Raw genomic sequence first — 26,564 nt, 5'->3', positions numbered from 1 at the left:
AAGATTGATGGTGATAAGTCAGAGGTTCTCTAAGGGGAATGTCGAACTGATGCCACTCTGGCCGTGATGAGTTCAGAGGGCACTGTGTGTGATCTGCTGGTTAGTAAAGGAGTTTAAAAGGTTTGTTAAGAAGAAGAAGAAACGTGGACTGGTTTCACACCCATGTTTAACCTGGCCACAGCTACGCCCACATTTCACCTGGCCACAGCCATGCCCACATTTCACCTTGCCACAGCCACGCCCACATTTCAGATGGCTGCAGCAGAGAGATGGTTACTTTGGAGAGGCAGGACCTGTTGCCTGCCTGGGTCGTGGTTCAGTAGAGCGGTGGATGTGGTGACATGCGGCACAGAACTTTCCACCCTGACCTCACCTCACCAACATTTCCACGTCCTGGATTTTTTTATTGAGTTGTTCTTTGTTTTCTGTTTGCTTTTAGGGATCTGAACAGCAGCTGCAAACTAAAGATTGTCCACTCGGCATTCCATGGTGTCGGCCATGTATTTGTGCAGCAGGCCTTCCAAATCTTTGGCTTTGCTCCACCCATCCCTGTCCCCGAGCAGAAAGATCCGGATCCCAACTTCTCGTCTGTCCGATGTCCAAACCCGGAGGAGGGCGAATCCGTCCTGGTATTTTTTCTGCACCAAACTCGTTTTGTGCTTTTCAGTTGCTGTGTTTATGTGATTGTTGAAAAATGGTGTTCTTTATTTTCCAGGAACTTTCTTTTCTTCTTGCAGAGCGAGAAGGTGCCATCATCATTGTGGCAACAGATCCTGATGCAGATCGGCTGGCTGTAGCAGAGCATCGCTCTGACGGGTAACAGTGTCATGTTAAAGGCCTGTTAGTAACTGACGGGGTTAAATGTAAAGTGCCTTTACAATGATGCCTCACATACACACTAATATCAGGATGCTGCCATACAAGGCTCTCAGCAGCACATTGGGAGCAGCTTCGACATTAAACGTCTTGCCCAGGGGAACTTAGTGATTTTGTTGTTTGGTGTGGATTTCAACTGAGGATTCTGTGGTCACAAACCCATGGCTCTAAGCTGCCCGCTGATGGAGAAGTACAGAGAAGGCCACAAAGAGTTACATTGTGTGTTTGTGGACTTAGAAAAAGCTTATGACAGGGTGCCAAGAGAAGAGCTGTGGTATTGTATGAGGAAGTCTGGAGTGGCAGAGAAGTATGTTAGGGTAGTGCAGGACATGTACAAGAATAGTGTGACAGCGGTGAGATGCACAGTCGGAATGACAGACTCATTCAAGGTGGAGGTGGGATTACACCAAGGATCAGCTCTGAGTCCTTTCTTGTTTGCAGTGGTGATGGACAGGTTGACAGATGAGATCAGACATGAGTCCCCATGGACTATGATATTTGCAGATGACATTGTGATCTGTAGTGAGAGTAGAGAGCAAGTTGAGTCTAGTCTGGAGAGGTGGAGATATGCTTTGGAGAGAAGGGGAATGAAAGTCAGTAGAAGCAAGACTGAGTACATGTGTGTGAATGAGAGGGAGCCCAGTGGAATAGTGCAGTTACAAGGAGTAGAAGTGGTGAAAGTAGATGAGTTTAAATACTTGGGGTCAACTGTTCAAAGTAATGGAGAGTGTGGTAGAGAGGTGAAGAAGAGAGTGCAGGCAGGGTGGAGTGGGTGGAGAAAGGTGGCAGGAGTGATTTGTGACCGAAGAATATCAGCAAGAGTGAAGGAGAAAGTTTACGAGACAGTAGTGAGACCAGCTATGTTGGACGGCTTACAGACGGTGGCACTAACAAAAAGACAGGAGGCGGAGCTGGAGATGTTGAGATTCTCTTTGGGAGTGATGAGGATGAACAGGATTAGGAATGGACATATCAGAGGGACAGCTCAGGTGGGACGGTTTGGAGACAAAGTCAGAGAGGCGAGATTGAGATGGTTTGGACATGTGCAGAGGAGGGACCCAGGGTATATAGGGAGAAGGATGCTGAGGATGGAGCCACCAGGCAGGAGGAGAAGAGGGAGGACAAAGAGGAGGTTTATGGATGTGCTGAGAGAGGACATGCAGGTGGTTGGTGAGACAGAGGAAGATACAGAGGACAGGGTGAGATGGATGGTAACACGTTCAGGTCACAACACTGTAAAGTGCTTTACATCATCAAAACAACAACACACAAAGAAGAAGCAGAAATGATAAGACAAACATTAAATACAGAATACATCTGAAAACCACCAAAATCCAAATAAACTAAAGTGTCACAGAAAAGGAAGGTTTTAAGGTTGGCTTTAAAGGGTTTACCAGAATTTGAATGATTTTGATCCAGCAGCAGGTTATTCTACAATTGACAAGCACAATAAAAAAAAAGGTTCTACACCCTGCTGAGTTCTTCTTAACTTTCAAAACACAGAGTAGACCTGAATCCTTAGACCTCGGGATTGGAGAACCTACACGTTTCTTCAAGATAAGAGGGTTCAGGTACCTCAGTCCCATATTTTGGATTGTCATCTGGCTGATATTTAACAAAAACCACTGGATCAGATTTTTCAATGTGTGGGAGTTTTTTCTGCTGCTGCCCACAACACGCTACACTTCAGGTCCTGGAGGGTAGCCACTCAGGCAGACTGTCAATCCATCCCCACATCTCCAAAGTAACCATCTATCTGCTGCAGCCAGGTGAAGTTGACTTTCTCCAGCCACAGGGGTCCTGAACACAGAGACACCTGTGCCCTGGATCATGTCCAGAGAAACTCACCACATGGACTAAATTCAATTCAATTCAATTCCATTTGTTTTTTATATAGCGCCAAATCACAACAAACAGTTGCCCCAAGGCACTTTATATTGTAAGGCAAGGCCATACAATAATTATGTAAACCCCAACGGTCAAAACGACCCCCTGTGAGCAAGCACTTGGCTACAGTGGGAAGGAAAAACTCCCTTTTAACAGGAAGAAACCTCCAGCAGAACCAGGCTCAGGGAGGGGCAGTCTTCTGCTGAGACTGGTTGGGGCTGAGGGAGAGAACCAGGAAAAAGACATGCTGTGGAGGGGAGCAGAGATCAATCACTAATGATTAAATGCAGAGTGGTGCATACAGAGCAAAAGAGAAAGAAACAGTGCATCATGGGAACCCCCCAGCAGTCTACGTCTATAGCAGCATAACTAAGGGATGGTTCAGGGTCACCTGATCCAGCCCTAACTATAAGCTTTAGCAAAAAGGAAAGTTTTAAGCCTAATCTTAAAAGTAGAGAGGGTGTCTGTCTCCCTGATCTGAATTGGGAGCTGGTTCCACAGGAGAGGAGCCTGAAAGCTGAAGGCTCTGCCTCCCATTCTACTCTTACAAACCCTAGGAACTACAAGTAAGCCTGCAGTCTGAGAGCGAAGCGCTCTATTGGGGTGATATGGTACTATGAGGTCCCTAAGATAAGATGGGACCTGATTATTCAAAACCTTATAAGTAAGAAGAAGAATTTTAAATTCTATTCTAGAATTAACAGGAAGCCAATGAAGAGAGGCCAATATGGGTGAGATATGCTCTCTCCTTCTAGTCCCCATCAGTACTCTAGCTGTGCTTTGTTTGCGTGTCCCTTTCAGGGAGTTGGATATTTGCTACACAGTTGGAGTTGATGTTTTGTTGGATGGGTTTGCAGAGTACATCCAGACAAATGGATTTATTCACAGAGTAATTGTTTTTAGACCGGGAAAAGTTATCAGATTGGTATCGGCAGATGGAGGCTGCCTCTATGCAGTGTTTTCTTGCTGCACATCATGGAGATGACTTGGTGACCTGTGTTCCAGGTGCGGCTGGAAGGTGTTCACGGGTAACGAGATTGCAGCACTGCTGGGATGGTGGATGTTCTTTAACTGGAAGGAGACTCATCCTAACCCTGCAGACCTACAGAAGGTCCACATGTTGAGCACCACCGTGTCCTCCAAGATCCTTCAGACCTTTGCTCGCATTGAGGGTTTCCATTTTGAGGTACCATGCTGCTCCTCACAAACACAAACTGTTTAGTTTAATTTTGCTAAAGTTTTTTTAAACATCTTCCTCTCCATATAGCAGGAGGTTGCCCCCCCCCACCCCACCCCCAGGGTGCCAAGCAGCAGTTCAGTGTTTCCTGAAGAAAGTGCTGCATGTGGGATTTGTTTTAACAGGAAGCTTATTGTGCAAACACTGATAAAAGCACTCACCCTCAGCAGGAGCAGTCTGTTCAGTCTATTCATGGACAAGCTTTTTTGTTTCTGATTGACAGTGCATGACACAAAGCGCTCAGAATGGCTGGACAGCTGAAAAAAAAACAAAAAACAAAATGCTGGAGCTCTGAAAAAAACAAACAAACAAAAACAACAGTTGTTGTCCAGAGCAGCTCCTGCTTGGTCTCAGGTGAGGCTCATCCAAAAAAAAAAAACACCTTCATTATTGATGCATCTGTGGAGAGAGTCACCTCACCCAGATTAGGGAAACCTAATTCCCTGATGGTCTCGTCTGTTGTCTTGGGGCTCAGTCAGACTGAGCCTGAAGAAACAGCACGGTGTCACCTCCATGTGGTTCTGCTTCACTGTTTTACGGGTGGTGCACAGGGGCATAAGTCTTCATGGAATGACGCTTGGAGTATGACCAACCAGTCTACATGTGTTTTGTGGGCTTGGAAAAGGTGTATGACCGGGTCCTGTCAGATCTGTTTCCAGTGGGACTTAGACTCCACCAGGGCTGCCCTTTGTCAGCAGTCCTATCCGTGATGTTCACGGACAGGATTTCAAGGCTCATTCCGGGACCGGAGGGTGTCCAATTTGGTGACCTCAGAGTTTCATCTCTGCTATTGATAGATGATGTGGTTCTGTTGGCTTCATCAGGCAGTGGCCTCTGATGCACACTGAGCAGGTTTGAGGCAACTGGGATAAGAATCAACACCTCCAAATCTGAGACCTTGACCCTCTGTTGGAAAACGATGGATTGTCCCCTCTGGGTCAGGGGAGAGTTACTGCCCCGAGTGGAGGAGTTTAAGTGGGGGTAAGTTGGAGTGGAGATTGATAGTTGGAGTGGGATGTTGTCTGAACTGGATCGTCGTGGTGAAGAAGAAGCACAGCTGGAAAGTGAGACTCTGAATTTACCAGTTGATTTACACTCCTTTTCTCACCTATGGTCATGAACTCTGGATCATGACTGAAAGAATAAGATCGTGGATACAAGTGGCAGAAATGAGATTCCTCTGTCAAGTATCTGGTCTTACACTCATGGACTCGACTATCTGGGAGGAACTCAGAGTGAAGCTGCTACTTCTTCACATTGAAAGGAGCCAGTTGAAGTGGTTCAAGTGTCTGGTGAGGATGCCCGCTGCTCGTCTCCCTAAGGAGGTCTTCCAGGCACCTTCAACCAGGAGGTGGTCCCGGGGAAGACCCAGGACATGATACAGAGATTATATTTCCCAGCTGGCTTGGGAATGCCTTGGGATCCCCCAGGAAGAGTTCCAGGACTTGGCAGAGGATAGGGAAGTGCAGGATGAGCTGCTTGCTCTGCTGCCACTAAGAGCCAGATAAGTGGCTGAAAATGAATGAATGACTAAGGGGATGATGGCTGTAATGGTGATGTGTTATGTGGTTTCTGTTTCGTAGGAAACCCTTCCTGGCTTCAAGTGGATTGGAAACAGAATGCACGAGTTGACCAGTGCAGGACAACAGGTCCTCTTTGCTTTTGAGGAGTCCATCGGTAGGTCACCGTGTTTATTTTAGCCCCTGTGTCTGTTGCAGGGACAACACCTACAGTTTTATATCCTGTCTTTATTTGACATCCAGTTGCAGTAGTAATGTCACCCCCAGCTGGCCAGTTTCCGTGGATTTCCAACTTTTTCAGAAATTCTGGGCCGTTTCTGAGATCAGCTTAAATCCGTTGAAAAACTGGGGGGATAAGTGTGAGTTAAAGCTTTCCTCGTAAGCACGGAAACTGCAAACTAAAACGCACGATGTTATTGGTTACTTTTTCTACAACTACAAACTTGGTAACATCGAAAGTCACTGAAAGTACCTGGATGTGGACATTTTGATTTTCTGCAAGTGTTGGTCTGTCGAGCTGCGTTTTTAACATGGCCAAAACCGCCACGTTAAACACATCATAGTGGTGTAAAAAATAGGTTTATAAGTGGACATGTTTGGAGCAGGACGTGGACATGGACAGGACAAAGGCGAGCCAGTGCAGTGCAGTCTCGTTTGAACCCTGTGTGATATCGGGGGGTTTGACTACTTATGGAGACAGCCGGTACACAGCATAACTTCACACAGGTGAACAGTGCAAATTTTTCAGTTCCCAGTGGAGAAGAGAAGACCAGGGGAATGTGAGAGGTCGTGTTGGTAAGTGTTAGCCGACACAGCTAACCAGAGCAGCTACATTCTCTTGTCTGAACAACCGCCTCGACATGTTTGAGCTCCGGGTCATAAACAGACCACAACACATGTCCACTTTCCACCGCATGGTCACTTTTTCTTTGTATTTTCACTTTGTTTGTTTGTATTTTGCCTAAAAACTCTGAGAAAGGCCGTGTTTCTGTCCCCAGAAGTAGAAAAATTACGTCATATGCGTCATGTTTTACCCCTTTAGCGCCCGCCCTCAGACGAGACTGCACTGCCCAATTTGTCTGCATGTTGAGCTCCCTGGTAAAGCCCTCTGCACGTCAGGGTCAGATTTCATCGACAAAACCTCAGAAGAACACTGCAAGATGATGAAACATGTCACCAAAGTTCATATTAAACAGAGTCATCATGTGTCCTGCCCAGAAGAGACACAAAATAATGGCTGAACAGTCACCAGGCCTCCCCTGTCTTTGTTCTGTGTAGTCTGCAGGTTAGTCTATATACTGTACAGGACAAAGGCCTAACATGTGAAGGGACACATGCACTATTTTGTAGTAACACAGACGCCCTGTTCTCATGGACTCTCACTGTAAATATCTGTGATCCGATTAGAAATCCTCTTTCCTCCGTGGTCCATGTTCAGGTGTTCTCGTGCAAAGTCTGCTTTTATTTTTGTTTTATGGTTTCACTTTATTTATTTTGAAGTGTTTTATTGCTGTACTCTTGTTATATTCTTCTTGATAGAACTATGTTTATGTGTATATGAATGGTATGTGTATGTTGTACTTTTATATACAGTAATGTTCAGAATAATAGTAGTTCTATGTGACTAAAAAGATTAATCCAGGTTTTGAGTATATTTCTTACTGTTACATGGGAAACAAGGTACCAGTAGATTCTCACAAATCCAACAAGACCAAGCATTCATGATATGCACACTCTTAAGGCTATGAAATTGGGCTGTTAGTAAACACAATAATAGTTCACAATAATAGTAGTGTGGCATTCAGTCAGTGAGTTTGTCAGTTTTGTGGAACAAACAGGTGTGAATCAGGTGTCCCCTATTTAAGGATGAAGCCAGCACCTGTTGAACATGTTTTTCTCTTTGAAAGCCTGAGGAAAATGGGACGTTCAAGACATTGTTCAGAAGAACAGTGTAGTTTGATTAAAAAGTTGATTAGAGAGGGGAAAACGTATACGCAGGTGCAAAAAATTATAGGCTGTTCATCTACAATGATCTCCAATGCTTTAAAATGGACAAAAAAAAACAGAGACGCGTGAAAGAAAACGGAAAACAACCATCAAAATGGATAGAAGAATAACCAGAATGGCAAAGGCTCACCCATTGATCAGCTCCAGGATGATCAAAGACAGTCTGGAGTTACCTGTAAGTACTGTGACAGAAGACGCCTGTGTGAAGCTAATTTATTTGCAAGAATCCCCCCCAAAGTCCCTCTGTTAAATAAAAGACATGTGCAGAAGAGGTTACAATTTGCCAAAGAACACATCAACTGGCCTAAAGAGAAATGGAGGAATATTTTGTGGACTGATGAGAGTAAAATTGTTCTTTTTGGGTCCAAGGGCTGCAGACAGTTTGTGAGACGACGCCCAAACTCTGAATTCAAGCCACAGTTCACAGTGAAGACAGTGAAGCATGGTGGTGCAAGCATCATGATATGGGCATGTTTCTCCTACTATGGTGTTGGGCCTATATATCACATACCAGGTATCATGGATCAGTTTGGATATGTCAAAATACTTGAAGAGGTCATGTTGCCTTATGCTGAAGAGGACATGTCCTTGAAATGGGTGTTTCAACAAGACAATGACCCCAAGCACACTAGTAAACCAGCAAAATCTTGGTTCCAAACCAACAAAATTAATGCCTCACAGATGTGAAGAAATCATGAAAAACTGTGGTTATACAACTAAATACTAGTTTAGTGATTCACAGGATTGATAAAAAAGCAGTTTGAACATAATAGTTTTGAGTTTGTAGCATCAACAGCAGATGCTACTATTATTGTGAACACCCCCTTTTCTACTTTTTTTTTACTAACAGCCTAATTTCATAGTCTTAAGAGTGTGCATATCATGAATGCTTGGTCTTGTTGGATTTGTGAGAATCTACTGAATCTACTGGTACCTTGTTTCCCATGTAACAATAAGAAATATACTCAAAACCTGGATTAATCTTTTTAGTCACATAGCACTACTATTATTTTGTACACAGTGCTGTTGTGGCAAGAGCTCTTGAACTAGGCAGATGGAAGTTAATGTTCTTGCTGTTTAGGTGTGTGAAGCCTGAGCGTTCCACAAGATCAAAGGGTAGAAGGTCCCGGCATAACCACAATACCAGGTCACGATTGAACTCAAAGTCACTTGTGGGTCTAGCTGATTTTTTGTCACTGCTGAACCATGAGGTGATCTTCTGTGACTGGCTTTCAGACTTCCTGATATTTGCCTCTGGATGTACTGCGATAGCATGGTTAAAGAAGTGGAACCTGGATTAATCTTTTTATCACATAGCACTGCTATTATTCTGAATACTACTTTATGTTTATGTGTATATGAATGGTATGTGTATGTTGTACTTTTTTTACATATATATGTAAGCGCCTGTGGACACTGTGTGTATAAATAACTCTGAACTGAACTGAGTGGCTCCGTCACAAGCTCTCGTCAGGGCCGCTGTTTGCATGGCTGCTATATTTTTTATCAATATATCTGCTTTCATAACTGTTGGTTCACATATCACAGGTGTGCACATACACACTCCTGGTGCCACCTAAAGACCTAACTTTTAAGACATGCACATTACATGACAAAAATCTAGAGGGTTTTTTTTTTTCTCTTACAAAGTTTGACCCTCTGAAGGTCTGAATGCATGAGTATTGTGCGTCTCGAGTGTGCAAAGTTGACACGGGGTGCTTTGAGTAGCCTAAATAAAGACCCCAGTCGTCCCCCGGGGTAGAGGCTATCCAAAAATGTGGTGATGAAGCTAATGGAACTGTTCATGGACAAAGGAAGAACTGTTACCGCAGAAAACATCTTCACATCTTTTTCACTTGCTCAACGGCTGCTCAGCCAGAAGACCACCCTCCTTGGCACAAGCAAAAAGACTCACCAGGAGCTTCCAGAATCAGCCACAAAGGCTTTGGACCACAAAGAATTCAGCACTCAGGTATGTTGCAAATATTTTGCTTTATGTAGCGCTACGATTTATTTTTTCTTGTTTAGCATCATGGGCTCGAGTGTCGTCATGGTGTGTGTGTGTGTGTGTGTGTGTGTGTGTGTGTGTGTGTGTGTGTGTGTGTGTGTGTGTGTGTGTGTGTGTGTGTGTGTGTGTGTGTGTGTGTGTGTGTGTGTGTATATTTTGTATCAGGTGATTTCAACCTCTGGTGCCACACTGACGGTTTATGCGCCCAAACAGAGGAAGACCGTCTGCGTCCTCAGCAGCAGCACAACGTGGTTGAGACTGGGGATACCTGGACCACAAAGGCAGCAGGAAGTGTGGTGTGGACGTGATGGACCAGACGGCGTGACAGTACACTGTGCTCAGCAACACGGCGATGGACAGTCGCTGTGTTCTACAACATGACTGAATGCACATGTGCTTTATCAGGCATGCACCAGGGTGAAGGACAGACGGCTGGACTTCCTGGTGGAGTTTGCTCAGTCACGTGGGAGCCAAGAAGGCGAGTAAGGACAACCTTAATTAAGGGCATTGTACCAGGTGAACTGTGGGTGCAAGAACAATCACGCCGCTGTGCACTGTGTTGATTGCTACAAGTACACATGTGGCAAATGCAGAAAACACCGGTCAAACACACAAACAAGGACATGCCACCATCTGGGCACATGTCAGATTTTTGTAGCCTAGAAGCATAAGGTATTTTTATTCTTTACCACTTTATCCACATGCTGCACAGATTTGTGTGTTTGTATATTTCATGGCAGTAATTTCTAAGTAAAGATGTCTTGTTTGAATCTTGTGCATCAGCAATAAATCTCAGCAAGAAATGAAAAACATAAACTGTGTCAACTTCTTACTAAGAGGGAGGGGAAAATAATTTTCCGTTGTGATCACAAAACTAATTGTAGCCTGTTTTATCACACAGTGGTGTGATAAAATATTGTACAGTAGTTCTAAACCTCTACTTCTCTCTCGTTACATTACAACACAGTGATTTATTCAGCATCAGCTCCTTTTCAGTACTTGAGTAGAGAGTAATTGCCTCATTTAGAGAACAATGGTGACAAGACGGTGAACAATGATGGAAAAGACAAATTGCTGCTCACACCTGAGTGAGGATATTAGTTCAAAACTGGGCTGTGGGACTTCTAGTGTTACGATAACAATCATTCACCGTGACTGTAACTGTCCACCAGAACTGCAAATTATGATTAAGCTTAATTACATTTTTAATTAAATCCACCAATTACCCAGCTCACAAGCCACCCAGAAGAATGTTGTCTCAAACAGACGTGTGTGTTGTTAGTGGGACACAGCTCTCTGACCTGGAGTAAAACTAAATGATTTATTCCTTGGTTTTTGGTGCTGGTAACAGTGAGAATGGACAATAGTGTGAAGGACAAGTTTGTCACTAAATTTCCTGTTTCTGTTTTTATTTTCAGACCTTTAGCTCATATACCATGTCATTCAGAATCTTCCAGGTGCATTTAATATTAGGAGCAGAAATAAATGAAAGAAAAGTAGCAGATTAGCACCATTATTCACAAAAATACCAGTTACAGGTGCATAGAATCAGATCAGAGTACAAATGAATTGGTGTTGAAAATGTGTACTCTTAAATTTATTAACATGAAGGAGCCAGTCAATAACTGCTATATAACCCCAATTCCAATGAAGTTGGGACATTGTGTAAAATGTAAATAAAAACAGAATTCAATGATTTTCAAATCCTCTTCAACCTCTATTCATTTGAATACACCACAAAGACAAGATATTTAATGTTCAAACTGATAAACTTTATTGTTTTTGTGCAAATATTTGCTCATTTTGAAATGGATGCCTGCAACACGTTTCAAAAAAGCTGGGACAGTGGTATGTTTAACACTGTGTTACATCACCTTTCCTTCTAACAACACTCAATAAGCGTTTGGGAACTGAGGACACTAATTGTTGAAGCTGAGACAAAAAAAGAAAAAAGCTGGGACAGGGCAACAAAAGACTGGGAAAGTTGATGAATACTCAAAGAACACCTGTTTGGGACATTCCACAGGTGAACAAGTTAATTGGAAACAGGTGAGTGTCAGGTGAGTGGGTATAAAAGGAGCATCCCCAAAAGGCTCAGCCGTTCAAAAACAAAGATGGGGCGAGGATCAACACTTTGTGAACAACTGTATGAAAAAATAGTCCAACAGTTTAAGAACAATATTTCTCAATGTTCAATTGCAAGGAATTTACCATCATCTACAGTCCATAATATAATCAGAAGATTCAGAGAATCTGGAGAACTTTCTACATGTAAGTGGCAATGCCGAAAACCAACACAGAATGCCCGTGACCTTCGATCCCTCAGGCGGCACTGCATTAAAAACCGACATTGTGTAAAGGATCTTACCGCGTGGGCTCAGGAACACTTCAGAAAACCATTGTCAGTTAACACAGTTCGTCACTACATCTACAAGTGCAAGTTAAAACTACCATGCAAAGTGAAAGCCAAACATCAACAACATCCAGAAACACCGCCGCCTTCTCTGGGCCCGAGCTCATTTGAAATGGACAGATGCAAAGTGGAAAAGTGTGCTGTGGTCTGATGAGTCCGCATTTCAAATTGTTTTTGGAAATCATGGACGTCGTGTCCTCTGGACAAAAGAGGAAAAAGGCCATCCAGATTGTTACCAGTGCAAAGTTCAAAAGCCAGCATCTGTGATGGTATGGGGGTGTGTTAGTGCCCATGGCATGGACAACTTACACATCTGTGATGGGACCATCAATGCTGAAAGGTACATCCAGGTTTTGGAGCAACACATGCTGCCATCCAAGCAACGTCTTTTTCAGGGACGTCCCTGCTTATTTCAGCAAGACAACGCCAAGCTACATTCTGCACGTGTTACAACAGCGTGGCTTTGTAGTAAAAGAGTGCTGGCACTAGACTGGCCTGCCTGCAGTCCAGACCTGTCGCCCATTGAAAATGTGTGGCGCATTATGAAGCGCAAAATACGACAACGGAGACCCCGAACTGTTGAGCAACTGAAGTCGTACATCAAGCAAGAATGGGAAAGAATTCCACCTACAAAGCTTCAACAATTAGTGTCCTCAGTTCCCAAACGCTTATTGAGTGTTGTTAGAAGGAAAGGTGATGTAACACAGTGGTAAACATACCACTGTCCCAGCTTTTTAGAAACATGTTGCAGGCATCCATTTCAAAATGAGCAAAAATTTGCAGAAAAACAACAAAGTTTATCAGTTTGAACATTAAATTCAATTTTTGAACATTAAATATCTTATATCTTATAGTATCTTATATTAAAAATCATTGTATTCTGTTTTTATTTACATTTTACACAACATCCCAACTTAATTGGAATTGGGGTTGTATTTGCAAATTAGAATCAGGAGGGTACCAGCTTAATAAACTGAAAGTGATCATAATCCTCAAAACAATACCATAAACTTCAGCTCGTGTCAGCATTAGACTGTAGAGGGAAAAAAATGTTAACAAGGTTGGTGATCTTTCCAAGCCATATAGGATGCACTGCAGTCTGCCCCCTGTAGGTGGCAGCACTGGTCTCAAGGCTTGAAGATTCACCCGACAACTTCCTGTTTGTATTCGGTCTTTGTTCCTGAACCGAGCTGTCAGGTCTCTGCTTAACAAGAGAAAATAAACTTGGAAAACTATAATTTGGTGTTTTTAGGTCGTGTGGATCAGTGGTGCAGAACTCACTGCAGCACCTCAATGGGGACGCTTACGTTTGTGACATCCGTCGGTCTGACATTAGTGTTAGCAGAGGCTAGGTGGGGTTAACAGCCCGTGTTAAGCTGCTAAGTTTTTATCTGTAACACGTAAGTTTAAAAATTGCCAAGCCAACTCATCGTTTCTGTCCTTTAACTTTTATGTTTGATTGGGGTCGATTTGTGTGAGTGAATTCATTTGCTTCTTGTGTTTTAACATCAGTTAGCATGTTAGCGGCCAACACCAACTTAACAGGGCTTTGTGGATCTGTACGTAAACACCCCTCGTATTTATACGGTACAAGTCCCTGATGCACACATTCAGTTCAGGAAAGACAGATGTTTGAAACAAAGGTTTTACTTGCGTGTAACCAGCAGCAGGCGTTTTAGAAAACTGCTAACTTTTTTTAAGCACTGTGTGTTTTTCACAATAAATCCCTGGACTCGGTGGTCCAGTTTCTTCTCTTTTCTCAACACATCCATTAAACATAGAAACCATTTGCCAGTACATACTTGGTGGTGGTTCCTTATAGCAAACATTTAACATAAAACATTTACATAACCGAGTTCCTGCTCAGCATAACAAAAATACTTACACACATAGAACCATTTGAATTTGTGTGAAAGCTTTTAGACACAAAGTTTCACCGTTTACATTACAAATTCAGCAGAGACACAAAAACCCTTCAACTCTGACAAAGTATTTCACGACTCAAAACGCTGTCAGATCGCCGTGCTCAAACGTTTGTTTAAGGATGACAACATGACTCCATCTCATTCTCAAACTCACGGCCACTTGTGGTGTCTTAAAATAAGCAAAACAAACCGTGTTTTTCCACTAATCTGGTGCGTGTAAATTAGCCATTTTTAACATCTTTATCCCAGTTATAGGATCATTTGTTGTGGGCAGTAAGAAGGCAGTAGTGGTTGTAGTTTCTGACGTGGCCTTCAGAGGCCAACTGCAGGGTTACTTTAGATTTAAGGTAGCCTCGGATTACATGAACACAAAGCACCTACGGGAACACAAAGGCCCGCAATCAGCACCAAGTCATTCCAGGGGAAGTTTCACCCTGAAGCTTATGTCTCATTGAGCCACAGTCCCACGTTTGGTGTTTCGCTCTTTTTCCCATTTTTGCCAGATGCAAAACATACAGGTTTTTATTGTTCATTTAACTGCTACAGGTCACGACATGAACTAAGTCAATTCAGACACAAAACTGTGATGCAGTTTTAACATTTTAAATATCAACAGGTAAAAACAAAGCTGCTTTTAAACCCTGAACAAGTTTCATTTTGTAAATAAAATTCCATCTTGTCAGGCTAAAAACAGGATGATTGAATCAACTGTAAATGATTTTATTCTTCATTGTATTAATGTGCGAAACAGAAGCTCAACAGTTTTGCTTCGACTCATTTAATCTCAACTGTGGCACCTTCCCTAATGTCTCCCAGGGCAAAGGGCATGTTTCTGATAATTGCTCATCGATTTAACATAAAGAACACCCCTCCTCCCTGGTTGTAGGAATTCACGTCCCGTCTCACTGTCTGAAGGTGAGCGCGGCTCTTATCATGCGTTGTCCGTAAACAAACTATTGAGGTGGGCGCCACTACTGAGGTATTACCTCAGTTTACAAAATTTGAGAGTATCTCATTAGGCGTGTTGACGAAACTCATGACGTCAACAAAAAGCACAGCCTGTTTATTTGATCCTATACCAACAAAACTTTAAGGACCTGTGGTCCACTCTTGGGCCGACTATGCTGGAAATTATTAATCTTTCTTTAACTTCTGGATCTGTTCCTAAATGTTTCAAATCTGCAGTGATTAAACCATTACTTTAGAAACCTAATCTTGACCCTAGTGTTTTGACAAACTATCAGCCGATATCAAATCTATCATTTTGCTCTAAAATTCTGGAAAAAGTGGTGTCACAGCAGCTCGTAGACTATCTTACTGAGAATAATCTCTTTGAGCCACTGCAGTCTGCTTTTAGAAAATATCATTCCACAGAGACGGCTCTCACTAAAGTGGTGAATGATCTTCTGCTTACAATGGATTCGGACACCACTACGGTTCTGGTGCTGTTAGATCTCAGTGCTGCATACAGTGGATCATCATATTCTACTTGATAGGCTGGAAAATCATTTTGGGATTACTGGGAGTGCCCTTGTGTGGCTGACGTCATACTTGACCAGTCGTTCTCACTGTGTTTTCTACAGTAACACAACCTCTAACCTTAGTGACATGAAATTTGTCGCTCCACAGGGGTCTGTCTTAGGGCCCCCTGCTTTTCTCCCTTTATATACAACCCCTGGCAAAAATTATGGAATCACCGGCCTCGGAGGATGTTCATTCAGTTGTTTAATTTTGTAGAAAAAAGCAGATCACAGACATGACACAAAACTAAAGTCATTTCAAATGGCAACTTTCTGGCTTTAAGAAACACTATAAGAAATCAGGAAAAAAAATTGTGGCAGAAAAAAATATGGAATCACTTAATTCTGAGTAAAAAATTATGGAATCATGAAAAACAAAAGAACGCTCCAACACATCACTAGTATTTTGTTGCACCACCTCTGGCTTTTAGAACAGCTTGCAGTCTCTGAGGCATGGACTTAATGAGTGACAAACAGTACTCTTCATCAATCTGGCTCCAACTTTCTCTGATTGCTGTTGCCAGATCAGCTTTGCAGGTTGGAGCCTTGTCATGGACCATTTTCTTCAACTTCCCCCAAAGATTTTCAATTGGATTAAGATCCGGACTATTTGCAGGCCATGACATTGACCCTATGTGTCTTTTTGCAAGGAATGTTTTCACAGTTTTTGCTCTATGGCAAGAAAAATGATTTCATCATCCCCAGACATCCTTTCAATTGATAGGATAAGAAAAGTGTCCAAAATATCAACGTAAACTTGTGCATTTATTGATGATGTAATGACAGCCATCTCCCCAGTGCCTTTACCTGACATGCAGCCCCATATCATCAATGACTGTGGAAATTTACATGTTCTCTTCAGGCAGTCATCTTTATAAGTCTCATTGGAACGGCACCAAACAAAAGTTCCAGCATCATCACCTTGCCCATGTTGTGTGGGCCGCCAGAAGAGGAGGTACTGCTGGCCCACCACCAGAGGGCGCCCTGCCTGAAGTGCGGGCTTCAGGCACGAGGGGGCGCTGCCGCCTTACAGGAACAGCCGAGGTGACAGCTGTCACTCATCAACTATGACAGCTGTCACCGATCATCTACACTGTCTACCCAGAGGACCGGCGTGGCTCGCGACTGTTTTGTCCTACTTCCCACCAGATAAGTGGTACTCAGACGCTGCACGAGTGTGTGTTAGAGGTGGAGGTGGAATTCCCACCGTTATTGTTACGGGGTGTACACACACCCACACTTGACTGTCTTTGTTCTCCGCCAGCAGTACCAGATCCGACACGCTGAGACGGTGGCCACCTGGGGACTTCGGGACCTGGCGGCTCCAGTATCCTTCGGGTTCGGTGGCGGTGGAAATCGTGTAGTTTCGGTTCATCTCCAGACGGACGTCTCCTATCGTCGAGCCTGCCCACACGACACCTTCATTCATTGACTTGTATTTATTCTATAATCTGCTGTGTGTGGTTGTGACATTCACAACAGTAAAGTGTTCAAATTTCACTTCCTCTATTGTCCGTTCATTTACGCACCCTGTTGTGGGTCTGTGTCACTACACTTTCCCAACAGGATATCTCGGCCAGCGTCATGGACTCCGAGGGGCGTCACCCACCTGTTGAACGACCAATGGGAGAGCAGGGAGCGCAGGCGTCTGCAGGAGGCGTGATTGGTGAGCTGCAGCACATCCTCACCGCCTTTACGGCTCGGTTGGATCAGATGACCGAGCAAAACATCCTCCTGAACCGCAGGGTGGAGGCTCTCTCCGCACAGGTGGCGGCGAGCGCTCAGGGCGCTGCGGCAGCTCCTCCTCCTGCCGACCCTGTGCAGGATAAGAATGTTCCAGTGGTTGTTCAACAACCCCTCCCACCATCCCCTGAAGCATACATAAGCCCCCCAGAACCGTACGGGGGTTGTGTGGAGATGTGCGCGGACTTTCTCATGCAGTGTTCGCTCGTCTTTGCACAACGTCCCGTCATGTACGCGTCTGATGCTAGTAAAGTAGCTTATGTAATTAATCTGCTTCGAGGAGAGGCACGCGCTTGGGCTACGGCGCTTTGGGAGCAAAATTCACGGCTCCTTCACACGTACACTGGGTTTGTGAGGGAGTTCAAAACCGTGTTTGATCACCCTAACAGGGGAGAGACCGCTTCAACTGTGCTGCTGTCAATGAGACAGGGACGCCGGAGCGCAGCCGCTTATGCAGTCGACTTCCGCATCACGGCTGCGAGGTCCAGCTGGAATAACGCTGCGCTCCGCGCCGCCTTCGTAGACGGACTGTCGTCGGTCCTGAAGGAGCACCTGGTGGCCAAGGACGAACCGCGGGAATTAGATGGGCTTATCGATCTTGTTATACGGTTAGACAATCGGTTGGAAGAACGCCGTCGGGAATGAGACGAGGGGCGTGGCCGGGCACGCGCCGTCCCTCTTCCTTCCGGGTCCGAAAAAGGTCCGCCCTTCCCACGCTCCATGGCCTCTACGCCCCGTGTGCTACAGCTCCCCCTGCTGACGAAGCTATGGACACGAGCAGGGCCACATTCAGACCAACGAATAGACAGAGGAGGCTTCCCCGCGGGGCGTGTTTTGTTTGCAGCTCAATTGAGCACCAATTGAGATACTGCCCCGAACGGTTAAACACCAACGCCCGCCCCTAGAAACTGGGCTTAAGGTGGGCCAAGAAATTCACGTGGGACACACACATATTTCCACACGGCTCCCAGTTAGAATCCTTAGCGGGGATTTAACCCTTCAGGCCCCAGCACTGGTAGACACAGGGTCAGAAGGGAATCTGCTAGACAGCAGATGGGCCAGGGAGGTAGGGCTCCCTCTGGTGGCGCTTCCTTCACCATTGCAGGTGCGAGCACTAGATGGCACCCTACTCCCTTTAATCACACACAGGACACTACCAGTAACTCTGGTGGTGTCAGGGAATCATCGGGAGGAGATAGAGTTTTTTGTGACCCCCTCTACCTCCCGTGTGATTCTGGGGTTCCCCTGGATGCTAAAACACAATCCCCGGATTGATTGGCCGTCCGAGGTGGTGGTACAGTGGAGCGAGACCTGCCATCGGGTGTGTTTGGGATCCTCGGTCTCTCCCGGTTCCCAGGCTAAGGAGCAGGTCAAAGTTCCCCCCAATCTGTCGGCGGTGCCGGTTGAGTACCACGATCTTGCTGACGTTTTTAGCAAGGATCGGGCACTCACCCTTCCCCCGCACCGTCCGTACGATTGTGCCATCGATTTGATGCCAGGCATGGAGTTCCTGTCCAGCAGGCTGTACACCCTCTCCCGACCTGAGCGCGAATCGATGGAGACCTACATCCGGGACTCCTTAGCTGCCGGGCTGATCCGTAACTCCACCTCCCCGATGGGAGCAGGTTTCTTTTTTGTGGGCAAGAAAGATGGCGGTCTTCGTCCATGCATTGATTACCGGGGGCTGAACGAGATCACGGTTCGCAACCGATACCCGTTGCCATTGTTGGATTCGGTGTTCACTCCCCTGCATGGAGCCAAAATATTCACAAAGCTGGATCTTAGGAACGCATATCACCTAGTTCGGGTCTGGAAGGGAGACGAATGGAAGACGGCATTCAACACCCCGTTACCTGGTCATGCCGTTCGGCCTCACTAACGCCCCCGCGACGTTCCAAGCTTTGGTAAATGACGTCTTGCGGGACTTCCTGCACCGATTCGTCTTCGTGTATCTGGACGATATACTCATTTTTTCTCCGGACCCTGAGACCCATGTACGGCATGTACGTCAGGTCCTGCAGCGGCTGTTAGAGAACCGGCTGTTTGTGAAGGGCGAGAAGTGTGAGTTTCACCGCACCTCTTTGTCCTTCCTGGCGTTTATCATCTCCTCCAACTCCGTCGCCCCGGATCCAACCAAGGTCGCAGCGGTGAGAGACTGGCCACAACCTACGAGCCGTAGGAAGCTGCAACAGTTCCTCGGCTTCGCAAATTTTTACAGGAGGTTCATTAAGGGGTATAGTCAGGTAGTTAGCCCCCTGACAGCCCTGACCTCACCAAAAGTTCCCTTCACCTGGTCGGATCGGTGCGATGCCGCGTTCAGGGAGTTGAAACAGCGCTTCTCGACTGCACCCGTCTTGGTGCAGCCCGATCCCAGTCGCCAGTTTTTGGTTGAAGTGGACGCCTCTGACTCAGGGATAGGAGCCGTGCTATCCCAGAGCGGAGAGACCGATAAGGTTCTTCACCCATGTGCCTATTTCTCCTGCAGGTTGACCCCAGCAGAGCGGAACTATGACGTGGGCAATCGAGAGCTCCTTGCGGTGAAAGAGGCTCTTGAGGAGTGGAGACACCTGCTGGAGGGGGCGTCAGTGCCTTTCACGGTTTTTACTGACCACCGGAACCTGGAGTATGTCAGGACCGCCAAGCGACTGAACCCCAGGCAAGCCCGCTGGTCACTGTTCTTCGGCCGTTTTGACTTCCGGATCACCTACCGCCCCGGGATCAAAAACCAGAGGTCGGATGCCTTGTCCCGGGTGCATGAACATGAAGTCAAGACCGAGCTGTCGGATCCACCGGAACCCATTGTACTGGAGTCCACTATCGTGGCTACCCTTACCTGGGACGTGGAGAAGACCGTCCGGGAGGCCCTGGCACGGAGCCCGGATCCCGGAACAGGACCGAAGAATAGACTATACGTCCCACCAGAAGCCAGGGCTGCCGTCCTGGACTTCTGTCACGGGTCCAAGCTCTCCTGCCACCCAGGGGTGCGTAGGACCGTGGCAGTTGTCCGGCAGCGCTTCTGGTGGGCGTCTCTGGAGGCTGACATCCGGGCTTACATCCAGGCCTGCACCACCTGTGCCAGGGGCAAGGCGGACCACCAAAAGGCACAGGGACCCCTTCAGCCGCTTCATCGCCCCTGGTCTCACATTGGTCTGGATTTCGTCCCGGGCCTCCCGCCGTCCCGGGGGCACACCACCATCCTCACGATAGTGGACCGGTTCTCCAAGGCGGCCCACTTCATGGCCCTCCCGAAGCTCCCGTCGGCCCAGGAGACAGCGGATCTCCTGGTCCACCATGTCGTCCGTCTGCATGGGATACCAACAGACATCGTCTCGGATCGTGGTCCCCAGTTTTCCTCGCAGGTTTGGAGAAGTTTCTGCCGGGAACTGGGGGCCACCGTGAGCCTCTCGTCTGGGTATCACCCTCAGACCAACGGACAGGCTGAACGGGCTAATCAAGAGCTGGAGCAGGCCCTGCGATGTACTACATCCGCACACCCGACGGCTTGGAGTGAACACCTGGCCTGGATCGAGTACGCGCATAACAGCCAAGTGTCCTCTGCCACCGGCCTCTCCCCGTTCGAGGTGTGTCTGGGGTACCAGCCCCCTTTGTTTCCTGTGGTGGAGGGAGAGGTCGGTGTGCCCTCGGTCCAGGCCCACCTGCGGCGATGCCGTCGGGTGTGGCGCACCGCCCGTTCGGCCTTGTTGAGGGCCCGGACGAGGGCAAAGGCCCATGCAGACCGTCGACGGTCCCCGGCTCCCGCATATCAGCCCGGGCAGGAGGTATGGCTATCCACACGGGACATACCTCTCCAGGTGGCTTCCCCCAAACTAAAGGACCACTACATAGGGCCCTTCCAGATCCTCAAGGTCCTCAGTCCCACCGCAGTGAGGCTCCAACTCCCGGCCTCACTGCGGATCCATCCAGTCTTTCATGTGTCTCGGTTGAAACCGCATCACACCTCACCCCTCTGTACTCCCGGTCCGGCGCCGCCTCCTGCCCGTATCATCGACGGGGAGCCAGCTTGGACAGTACGCCGGCTCTTGGATGTCCGTCGAATGGGCCGGGGCTTCCAATATTTGGTGGACTGGGAGGGGTATGGACCCGAAGAACGCTCCTGGGTGAAGAGGAGCTTCATCCTGGACCCGGCCCTCCTGGCCGATTTTTACCGTCACCACCCGGACAAGCCTGGTCGGGCGCCAGGAGGCGCCCGTTGAGGGGGGGGTCCTGTTGTGTGGGCCGCCAGAAGAGGAGGTACTGCTGGCCCACCACCAGAGGGCGCCCTGCCTGAAGTGCGGGCTTCAGGCACGAGGGGGCGCTGCCGCCTTACAGGAACAGCCGAGGTGACAGCTGTCACTCATCAACTATGACAGCTGTCACCGATCATCTACACTTCTCCCCGGATAAAAGCAGGATGACACCTCCACCACGTCGCCGAGATATCGTACTTCTTTGAGAGGTAACTTTCTCTGCCTGCGTACAATATTGTTTGATTCCAAGAGCTACTGTGTTGCAGCTGTCTACCCAGAGGACCGGCGTGGGTCGCGACTGTTTCATCCTACTTCCCACCAGATAAGTGGTACTCAGACGCTGCACGAGTGTGTGTTAGAGGTGGAGGTGGAATTCCCACCGTTATTCCCACCGTTATTGTTACTTGACTGTCTTTGTTCTCCGCCAGCAGTACCAGATCCGACACGCTGAGACGGTGGCCACCTGGGGACTTTGGGACCTGGCGGCTCCAGTATCCTTCGGGTTCGGTGGCGGTGGAAATCGTGTGGTTCCGGTTCATCTCCAGACGGACGTCTCCTATCGCGAAGCCTGCCCACACGACACCTTCATTCATTGACTTGTATTTATTCTATAATCTGCTGTGTGTGGTTGTGACATTCACAACAGTAAAGTGTTCAAATTTAACTTCCTCTATTGTCCGTTCATTTACGCCCCCTGTTGTGGGTCCGTGTCACTACACTTTCCCAACAGCCCAATGCAGATTCGAGATTCATCACTGAATATGACTTTCATCCAGTCATCCACAGTCTACGATTGCTTTTCCTTAGCCCATTGTAACCTTGTTTTTTTCTGTTTAGGTGTTAATGATGGCTTTTGTTTAGCTTTTCTGTATGTAAATCCTATTTCCTTTAGGCGGTTTCTTACAGTTCCGTCACAAATGTTGACTCCAGTTTCCTCCTATTCGTTCCTCATTTGTTTTGTTGTGCATTTTCGATTTTTGAGACATATTGCTTTAAGTTTTCTGTCTTGACATTTTGATGTCTTCCTTGGTCTACCAGTATGTTTGCCTTTAACAACCTTCCCATGTTGTTTGTATTTGGTCCAGAGTTTAGACACAGCTGACTGTGAACAACCAACATCTTTTGCAACATTGCGTGATGATTTACCCTCTTTTAAGAGTTTGATAATCCTCTCCTTTGTTTCAATTGACATCTCACGTGTTGGAGCCATGATTCATGTCAGTCCACTTGGTGCAACAGCTCTCCAAGGTGTGATCACTCCTGTTTAGATGCAGACTAACGAACAGATCTGATTTGATGCAGGTGTTAGTTTTGGGGATGAAAATTTACATAATTTATTCCTCAGAATTGAGTGAGTCCATATTTGTTTCCTTCTGCTTGGTCTAAAAAAGTAATCGTTACTGACTGCCACAATTTTTTTTCCTGATTTCTTATAGTTTCTTAAAGCCAGAAAGTTGCCATTTGAAATGACATTAGTTTTGTGTCATGTCGGTGATCTGCTTTTTTTGACAAAATTAAACAACTGAATGAACATCCTCCGAGGCCGGTGATTCCATAATTATTGCCAGGGGTTGTAGCACCCCTTGGGCACATATTGGGGCATTTTGGGATTACGATTCACTGCTATGCTGATTATACTCAGTTATACATGGTGATAACTGCTTGTAATCTCATCCACATAAAATCCTTAGAAGATTGCCTTGAATCAGTGAGAAGTTGAATGTCTAGAAACGTCCTACTTTTAAACTCTGATAAGACTGAAATGGAGGTTCTTGGACCAGTGAGACATCAGCATCAATTTGACCAGTTAACGCTGAGCCTAGGCTCGTGTGTCATACATCACACTGACAAAGTGAGGAACCTTTGGGTAATTTTTGATCCTACATTGTCCTTTGGCCTCCACAGAGATATTACGAGGACTACTTTCTTCCACCTGTGAAATATAGTGAAGATTTGTCCCATCCTTTTTATGGCTGATGCTGAGACCCTGATCCATGCGTTTGTCTCTTCTAGATTGGACTGCTGCAGTGTTCTATTTTCTGGTTTACTGCAGTCCAGCATTAGGGGTCTCCAATTGGTTCAAAATGCTGTAGCCAGACTTTTGACAGGAAGCAGAAAGTTTGACCACATTACACCCATTTTGGCGTCTCTTCACTGGCTTCCTGTCCCAGTGAGATCAGATTTTAAGGTTCTGCGACTAGCCTTTGAAATTGTTCACGGACTGGCATCTCCCTACTTAGCTGACCTAATTAAACGCTACGTACCGGCCCGGGCTTTGCGTTCTCATGGTGCAGGACTACTTTGTGTCCCTAGGGTGAATAAGAAGTCTGTGGGTCACCGAGCTTTCTCTTATCATGCCCCTGTTCTGTGGAATGATCTCCCTGCATCAATAAAACAGTCAGATTCTGTGGAAACTTTCAAGTCCAGACTTAAGACGCACTTATTGTCCCTTTCGTATGACTAGCATACTGGCATAGTACAGTTCTACGCTTTTTACCCTTTTAAATTCATTTTATTAGTAAACAGAGCGTGCCACGGCCTCAACATTATGTAAAATTCTTTTAGTGAAGTTCATGTGGGTTCCCTCCAAGTGCCCCGGCTTCCTCCCACATCTAAAGACATGCAGCTTAGAAAATCTGGACACTTTAAATTGTCTGTAGTTGTGAATGTGTTTGTTTGTCTGTGTGGACCTGTGACAGGCTGGCGTCCTGTTCAAGGTGAACCCGCCTCTCACCTGAATAGACTGATTGCCTACCTGTGTGTTGGCCATCCACGACTCAAAGGGTTCTGTGGTGTGGTGGGCATGATGACATGTGGCACCGGTGCATGCTCTCAGACCTGACACGCATATTAAGCCGGAGGCCACAGGGTGCAGGTTCAGTGTGTAACAGTATCTGACATTATAGTTACCAACCATGTTTGAGGACACCAGTCCTGGACACTGGACCAGGTCCTACAGGGAGAACCACCAAAACACTGGACAAGAGGCCTCATGTACACTTGCATGGATTTCCTTCAAAAACATGGCATATGCTCAAAACCAGAAACTGGCTTCAGCACAAAAATATCCAGATGTATCAAAGTGTGCGTACGCATGGATCCACACACGTTGTGTTTGTCCATCCCAGTCAACATGGAATTGAGCGCACATGCAGATGTACCAAATTCCTCCGTTTCAATTCAAATCAAATCAAAATAACTTTATTTATCTATTAGGAACTTAATTTGCAGAAAAAGCGCCAGCACGAGCAGAAACACACATTTCATACATGATAAAATTCCATAAAAATCAACACTTCATCAACACTTAATAAATATAATTACAAAAGCCAAGCACAGCCTGCTTAAAGAACTAGTCACATTAGCTGCTGTTCAGCAGGCGGATCGAGGTGGGCAGAAAAATGGAGGTGGCCCTCTTAGTCCTAAGAGGCAGGGACCTGAACCTGTGACCTGATGGTAAGAAGGTGTAGTGCTGGTGCAGAGTGTGAGTGAGGTCTGTGGAGATCTGCATGGCTTTCCTCACGACTCTGTGGTTATACAACCCCTGGCAAAAATTATGGAATCACCGGCCTCGGAGGATGTTCATTCAGTTGTTTAATTTTGTAGAAAAAAAGCAGATCACAGACATGACACAAAACTAAAGTCATTTCAAATGGCAACTTTCTGGCTTTAAGAAACACTATAAGAAATCAAGAAAAAAGATTGTGGCAGTCAGTTTTTTAGACCAAACAGAGGAAAAAAATATGGAATCACTCAATTCTGAGGAAAAAATTATGGAATCACCCTGTAAATTTTCATCCCCAAAACTAACACCTGCATCATATCAGATCTGCTCGTTAGTCTGCATCTAAAAAGGAGTGAACACACCCTGGAGAGCTGTTGCACCAAGTGGACTGACATGAATCATGGCTCCAACACGAGAGATGTCAATTGAAACAAAGGAGAGGATTATCAAACTCTTAAAAGTGAGTAAATCATCACGCAATGTTGCAAAAGATGTTGGTTGTTCACAGTCAGCTGTGTCTAAACTCTGGACCAAATACAAACAACATGGGAAGGTTGTTAAAGGCAAACATACTGGTAGACCAAGGAAGACATCAAAGCGTCAAGACAGAAAACTTAAAGCAATATGTCTCAAAAATCGAAAAATGTACAACAAAACAAATGAACGAATGGGAGGAAACTGGAGTCAACGTCTGTGACCGAACTGTAAGAAACCGCCTAAAGGAAATGGGATTTACATACAGAAAAGCTAAACGAAAGCCATCATTAACACCTAAACAGAAAAAAACAAGGTTACAATGGGCTAAGGAAAAGCAATCGTGGACTGTGGATGACTGGATGAAAGTCATATTCAGTGATGAATCTCAAATCTGCATTGGGCAAGGTGATGATGCTGGAACTTTTGTTTGGTGCCGTTCCAATGAGATTTATAAAGATGACTGCCTGAAGAGAACATGTAAATTTCCACAGTCATTGATGATATGGGGCTGCATGTCAGGTAAAGGCACTGGGGAGATGGCTGTTATTACATCATCAATAAATGCACAAGTTTATGTTGATATTTTGGACAATTGAAAGGATGTTTGGGGATGATGAAATCATTTTTCAAGATGATAATGCATCTTGCCATAGAGCAAAAACTGCAAAAACATTCCTTGCAAAAAGACACATAGGGTCAATGTCAATGAGCAGATCTGATTTGATGCAGGTGTTAATTTGGGGGATGAAAATTTACAGGGTGATTCCATAAAAAATTCCATACAAAATTAAACAACTGAATGAACATCCTCCGAGGCCGGTGATTCCATAATTTTTGCCAGGGGTTGTAGGTGGAGGTGAGTGAATCCTGCTGCTGTCCAATGATTTTGCTGCTGATCTTGATGACTTTATTGAGAGTGTTATGATGGGTGAGACTAAGTGAACCAAACCAGGCTGTGATATTGAACATGAGGATAGATTCTATGAAGCATTTATAAAAAACTGCAAGAATTGAGTGGTGAACCTGTAATTTGCGAAGTTTACGGAGAAAAAAAAGGCGCTGTTGACATTTCGAGATTTGTTCTGTGTTGAGTTGAAATGTGAGTTTTTTATCAATTATTGTACCTAAGTATTTGTATGAGTGGACCTTTTCTATTGCTTCATTCTTAACTGTAAGTGTGGGAGTGGTGGAGTGTCCAT

At 45.8% G+C, this 26,564-nt stretch overlaps 1 protein-coding gene across 1 annotated transcript in view; it reads left to right on the top strand.

Annotated features, from left to right (window-relative positions):
- pgm2l1 (phosphoglucomutase 2-like 1) overlaps window positions 1-26,564 on the top strand; it is a 196,278-nt gene that overhangs the window by 150,144 nt on the left and 19,570 nt on the right. The window contains exons 7-10 of the mRNA XM_034168705.1: window positions 440-629; window positions 716-816; window positions 3,769-3,949; window positions 5,584-5,677. Coding sequence (XP_034024596.1) covers window positions 440-629; window positions 716-816; window positions 3,769-3,949; window positions 5,584-5,677 — 566 coding nt within the window. The remainder of the gene's footprint in view (window positions 1-439; window positions 630-715; window positions 817-3,768; window positions 3,950-5,583; window positions 5,678-26,564) is intronic.

The sequence above is a fragment of the Thalassophryne amazonica genome, chromosome 4 (assembly GCF_902500255.1).
Source record: "Thalassophryne amazonica chromosome 4, fThaAma1.1, whole genome shotgun sequence".
Lineage (NCBI taxonomy): Eukaryota > Metazoa > Chordata > Actinopteri > Batrachoidiformes > Batrachoididae > Thalassophryne > Thalassophryne amazonica.
This window is presented reverse-complemented; position numbering and strand designations above follow the sequence as displayed.